This window comes from Carcharhinus amblyrhynchos, chromosome 1 (genome assembly GCF_965287045.1).
Source record: "Carcharhinus amblyrhynchos chromosome 1, sCarAmb.v2.hapA, whole genome shotgun sequence".
In the NCBI taxonomy this organism is placed as follows: domain Eukaryota; kingdom Metazoa; phylum Chordata; class Chondrichthyes; order Carcharhiniformes; family Carcharhinidae; genus Carcharhinus; species Carcharhinus amblyrhynchos.
In genome coordinates this window covers 8,550,555-8,556,554 of record NC_137324.1, presented here as the reverse complement: position 1 = coordinate 8,556,554, position 6,000 = coordinate 8,550,555, and the positions used below count along the sequence as shown (strand labels likewise).

The following is a 6,000-nucleotide window of genomic DNA, read 5'->3' as shown; positions in this document are numbered from 1 at the left end:
TCTCTGTCCATCCCCCTCTCTCTCTCTGTCCATCCCTCTCTCTCTCTCTCTCTCTATCCATCCCCCTCTCTCTCTGTCCATCCCCCTTTCTCTCTCTCTGTCCATCCCCCTTTCTCTCTCTCTGTCCATCCCCCTTTCTCTCTCTCTTTCTCTGTCCATCCCCCTTTCTCTCTCTCTGTCCATCCCCCTTTCTCTCTCTCTGTCCATCCCCCTCTCTCTCTGTCCATCCCCCTCTCTCTCTCTCTCTGTCCATCCCCCTCTCTCTCTCTCTGTCCATCCCCCTCTCTCTCTCTCTCTGTCCATCCCCCTCTCTCTCTCTCTCTGTCCATCCCCCTCTCTCTCTCTCTCTGTCCATCCCCCTCTCTCTCTCTCTCTCTGTCCATCCCCCTTTCTCTCTCTCTCTCTGTCTATCACCCTCTCTGTTCTCTATTCCTTTTCTCGCTCCTCCCCATCATGTGAGCTGGTTGTCACGTGATGAGTTTTGTTACAGTGTCCTGTGTCACATGATCGCTCGAAGCGGAAGAGGAAAATGCTGGAGCTGTACGGCGGAGTGGAGGGGTGAGTGAGAGAGACAGCGATAGATAGAGGGTGAGGGAGTGAATGAGACAGATAGTGAATGAGTGAGAGAAATGGAGACAGAAACAGACAAATGGTGAGAGTGAGTGAGCCCGGACCCTCTGCTCCATCCCCCCCTCCCGGACCGCCAGCGCAGCCTCTTCCCCGGGGCACAGCCGGTTATTTACTGGGAGAGGAATCTCCCGGGACCCGCAGCCCCCTCCCCCGGGGCTGGGACCCACACTTTTTCCCCCCCGCCTCCCCCGGGCTAAGACCCGCCCTGGTCCCCTGGCCCCCGCCAGCGATTAGCGCATGAAAGAATACTTGAAAAGTGCTGGAGGAAGATGCAGCAGCGAGGCTTTTTTTTTCCCACTGCGTATTCAAACATCAATTAATCCTAATTTCTTTCCTAGAGGAGGAACCAAATCAACCGTGGTGATTGTTGCTGCCAATGGAACAATTATGTCCAATATTGATGGCCCAGCCACCAACCATTGGGTAAGGAACAGTTTTCTGTCATCCTAGCGGTCACAGTGCAATGATACTGGAGCTATTGACTGAATCAAACTCTATCAGAGTTTACAACAGACACCAGGCAAACTGGGGGGAACTTTGAAAGTCACAAGCCCCAAGTTCCTCCTTTTAAAGTTAGTTTATTAGTCACAAGTAAGGCTTATATTAACACTGTAATGAAGTTACTGTGAAATTCCCCTAGTCGCCACAATCCAACTCCTGTTTGGGTCGATGTATCTAATCAGCACGTCTTTGTGGGGGAAACTGGAGCATCTGGAGGGAACCCATGCAGACATGGGGAGAATGTACAAACTCCACACAGACAGTGACCCAAGCCACGAATCGAACCTAGGTCCCTGGCGCTGTGAGGCAGCAATGCTAACCACTGTGCTATTGTACCACCCCAAGAATATTATAGTTGCTGCATGCCGTGTCTTGAATCTTTATCCCAAAGTATTACATTCTGAAATAAATTTATTTATTTGTTCATGGGATGTGGGTGTTGCTGGCTAGACCAGCATTTATTATTTATCTCTAATTCGTAGAATCCCCCAGTGCAGAAGGAGGCCATTCTGCCCATTGAGTCTGCACCAACCACAATCTCACCCAGGCCCTATCCCCATAACCCCATGCATTTACCCTAACTAGTACACCGACACTAAGATGCCATTTAGCATAGCCAATTCACCTAAGCAGCACATCTTTGTACTGTGGGAGGAACAGAAAGAAGTCTCTCAACATCAGGTTAAAGTCCTGGTTTATTTGGCAGCACGAGCTTTTGGAGCGCTGCTCCTTCATCAGGTGAAGAAGCCTCCTTCGGATGAAGGACTCTGAAAGCTATTGTTGCCAAATAAACCTGTTGGACTTTAACCTGGTGTTGTGAGACTTCTTACTGATCTTACCTCAGTCCAACGCCGGCATCTCCACGTCTGTGGGAGGAAACCAGATCACTCGGAGGAAACCCCTGCAGACACAGGGAGAACGTGCAGACTCTGCACAGACAGTGACCCAAGCAGGGAATTGAACCTAGGTCCTTGGTGCTGTGAGGCAGCAGTGCTGACCACCATGCCACCCTTGAGAAGGTGGTGGTGAGTTGTCTTCTTGAATTGCAGCAATCAGTGTGGATGTAGGCACACACATAATGCTGTTAGGGAGGGAGGGGGCTCCCAGAGTTTTGACCTAGCGACAGTGAAGGATATATTTCCAAGTCATGATGGTGAGTGACTTGGAGGGGTATCTCCAGCTGATGGTGTTCCCAAGTATCTGTTGTCCTTACCTTCTACCAGCTAGAAGGATGTGGATTTGGAAAGTGCTGTTAAAGGAGCCTTGGTCAGTCACTGCAGTTCATCTCGTAGATAGTACTGTGCATCTGTGGAGGAATGACTGTTCCAGGTGGTGGATAGGATGCCAGACAAGCGGGCTGCTTTGTCCTAGATAGCGTCAATACCATTCTGCTAGCTGACTCTGTCCTGTTGTAGTTCATTGTATCATCCTCACTCTCAGCCACGCATTCAAGTTTGGAATTGCATGCAAATCTTGACACTACTGGATAGTCAGAAGCTTTTTCCCAGGGTGGAAGAGTCAATTACTAGGGGGCAAAGGTTTGAGGTGCGAGGGGCAAGGTTTAAAGGAGATGTACGAAGCAAGTTTTTTTTGAAACAGAGGGTGGCGAGTGGCTGGAACTCGCTGCCTGGGGCGGTAGTGGAAGCAGATAGGGTCGTGACTTTTAAGATGCGTCTTGACAAATACATGAATAGGATGGGAATGGAGGGATATGTACCCAGAAGGTTAGGTGGTTTTAGTTCGGGTGCAGGCTTGGAGGACTGAAGGGCCTGTCCCTGGACTTTAATTTTCTTTGTTCACTCTGTGTTTAATGAAAACAGTGGTCAAGAAGGAGCATTGTCAGGAAATAATTATTTTGCTCGGGTTTTCTGTCCTGAAGCCGATTTTTTTTTTATCCAGTTGGACTCCTGATTCTCCCCTAATATGAGCGAGAGTTTTATTAACCAATCTTTTATGCTTTGTCAGCAGTCCTCTTAATATTCATAATGATAACATCCACTACTTACTGTGCCTGCGTAGGGTTCCTTTGGGTGCTCTGGTTCCCTCCTACAGTCCAAAGATGTGCAGGTTAAGTGGATTGGCCATGTCAAATTGCCCCTTAGTGTCCAAAAATGTGTGGGTTAGGTGGATTAACCATGGTAAGTGTCTGGATTATGGGGATAGGGTGGAGGGGTAGAGATGGTTGGGCTAGAACATAGAACATTACAGGGTAGAGATGGTTGGGCTGGGTAAGATGCCCTTCTGAAGAGTTGGTGCAGACTCGATGGGCTGAATGGCCTCCTTCTGTGCTGTAGGGATTCTGATTCCCTGCATTAGCCTTCTTTGTTCATCAAAATATTCAGATTTATCAAACACAATCTGCCTTTTATATATCTGTACTGGAGTCATAGAGCATGGAAACAGGCCCCTCGGCCCAACTTGTCTACGCAGCTCTTTTTTTTAAACCTCTAAGCTAATCCCAATTTCCCGCATTTGGCCCATATTCCTCTATACTGGTCTTACCTATGTAACTGTCTAAATGCTTTTTAAAAGACAAAATTGTACCCGCCTCTACTACTACTTCTGGCAGCTTGTTCCAGACACTCATCACTGTGTATGTGAAAAAATTGCCCCTCTGGACACTTTTGTATCTCTCCCCTCTCGCCTAAACATATGCCCTCTAGTTTTAGACTCCCCAGCTTTGGGAAAAGATATTGACTATCTAGCTGTTCTGTGCCCCTCGTTATTTTATAGACCTCTATAGGATCACCCCTCAGCATCCCATGCTTCAGAGAAAAAAGTCCTAGTCTATCCAGCTTTCCTTATAACTCAAACCATCAAGTGCAGGTAGCATCCTAGTAAGTCTTTTCTGCACTTTTCTAGTTTAATAATACCTTTTCTGTAATAGGGTGACCAGAACTGCACACAGTATTTCAAGTGTGGCCTTACCAATGTCTTGTGCAACTTCAACAAGACGTCCCAACTCCTGTGTTCAATGTTCTGACCAATGAAACCAAGCATGCCGAATGCCGCCTTCACCACTCTGTTCACCTGTGACTCTACTTTCAAGGAATTATGAACATGTACCCTGAGATCCCTTTCTTCTGTAATTCTCTCCAATGCCCCACCATTAACTGATTAAATCCTGCTCTGGTTCAATCTACCGCGGATTAGTTTTGAAATAACCCTCCAAGAAATCACATCACCACCTACTGACTTTCCAGGGAGTTCACTCCTCATAACCCAGTCCCTTCATTCCATCAGTCTTGTTATTGTGTAAACAGAGGGCAAAGCAACTGCTTGTGAACTGGCATGAAGCATTGTTTAAATCCTACTAACGTTTGTTTCATTCTTATACCTGGTTGTTTGTCACAGATGGAGCACTGGGACTAACGAGAGGGCAGATTGACTGTCTGGAGTGGGCAGGGAGGGTGATCGGCTGGGCTGGAACCAGTAATAGGGCCGATTTGACTGTCTGTGACAGACAGGGAGATTGGTTGGTGAGATGGGTGGAGGCTGGATGGGGTGGGGTGGGGAAAATTATAGGGTGGGTGGTTGGATGGGGTGAGGTGAATGGTGGTAGTGGAGTGAGATAAATAGTAGTTGGATAGAGTGGGGTGGGGGGTGCTGGGGGGATTGGGATGGGTGGAGCGGGGGCTTTGGGCTGGTTGGGACCTGGGGACCGGTTGGAGGAAGGGGTTTGGGGTGGGTGGGTGGAGTGGGGGGTTTGGGATGGGGGGTGCTGGGTGGGGTGGAGTGGAGGGACTGGGTGGGGAGAGGTGGGGGTATTGGGGTGAGGGGGCTGGTTGGGGGTGGGGTGGGTGGTTGGTAGGTGATGCCATGTGCTGATTTTTTGCTGAACTTTGACCTTTTGGTTACTCCTCCATAGCTGGTTGGAATGGACAGATGTTTGGAAAGCATCAATAATATGGTGCAGGAAGCCAAGAAAGCAGCCAAGGCTGACCCTAATGTCCCCCTCAAATCATTGGTAAGTGAAGCATGATTCTGCATAGAGTTCAAGGCCATCAAACATTAACCTCGCTTTCCCAGCAATACTTCAGCCACGCGGAAAATGGCTATTTCCTGTCAGTTGAACTCTCTCCGCACTCTGCCCCCCCCCCCCAACCATGTGACATCTCAATACTACACCGTCGAAAATTGAAAGCTGCAAATTTCATCCCTTTTCCTCTCTCCGTTCTTCTTGTGTGTCTGGCCTACATGTAACTTCAGCCCTACAGCAATGTGGTTGACTTGACTCGGGGATGGGCAGTAAATTCTGGCTCAGTCAGCGACGTCCTTATCTCAAGAATAATTAAAAATTAGTTGTACTTGAATTTGACCTCAATTTGTGTTTGATTGTGTAATTACTGGGCTTCACTGATAAGCCATGCAGTATCTGAGTTGCAGAGTACAAAGAGCACTGAGATCAGAGTAAATAAAATCTATTGGGAGAGATTAGCAGCAAATTCAATGGGAGAGGCTCAGACCATAATGCTCTGGTCATGATTTGCTCTGAACTGTAACTTCCTGACAATAATGGAAGCCATCATCCACGTCAGGGATCCGCATTCAATTCCAGCCTTGTGTGACCGTTTGTGTGGAGTTTGCACTTTCTCCCTGTGTCTGGGTGGGTTTCCTCCAATTTCACTTTATCTGAATGCACGAAGCATTCGGAATAAAGTGGATGAGCTGGTGGCGCAGATCAGCACAAATGGATATGATCTGGTGGCCATTACAGAGACATGGCTGCAAGGTGACAGGGACTGGGAGCTGAATGTCCAGGGGTATCAAGTGTTTAGGAAGGAGGAAAAAGCAGGGGGGGGCGTGCGTAGCTCTGCTGATTAAGGATAGCATTAGGGTGGTAGTAAGGGATGATATAGGAACCAAAGA

The 6,000-nt window shown here is 48.2% G+C and overlaps 1 protein-coding gene across 1 annotated transcript in view; it reads left to right on the top strand.

Annotated features, from left to right (window-relative positions):
* The first annotated feature begins 469 nt into the window (after window positions 1–469).
* Window positions 470–6,000, top strand: part of nagk (N-acetylglucosamine kinase) — a 30,123-nt gene continuing 24,592 nt past the window's right edge. The window contains exons 1-3 of the mRNA XM_080192865.1: window positions 470–558; window positions 969–1,053; window positions 5,000–5,098. Of these exons, the coding sequence (XP_080048991.1) occupies window positions 530–558; window positions 969–1,053; window positions 5,000–5,098 (213 nt within the window). The 5' untranslated portion in view covers window positions 470–529. The remainder of the gene's footprint in view (window positions 559–968; window positions 1,054–4,999; window positions 5,099–6,000) is intronic.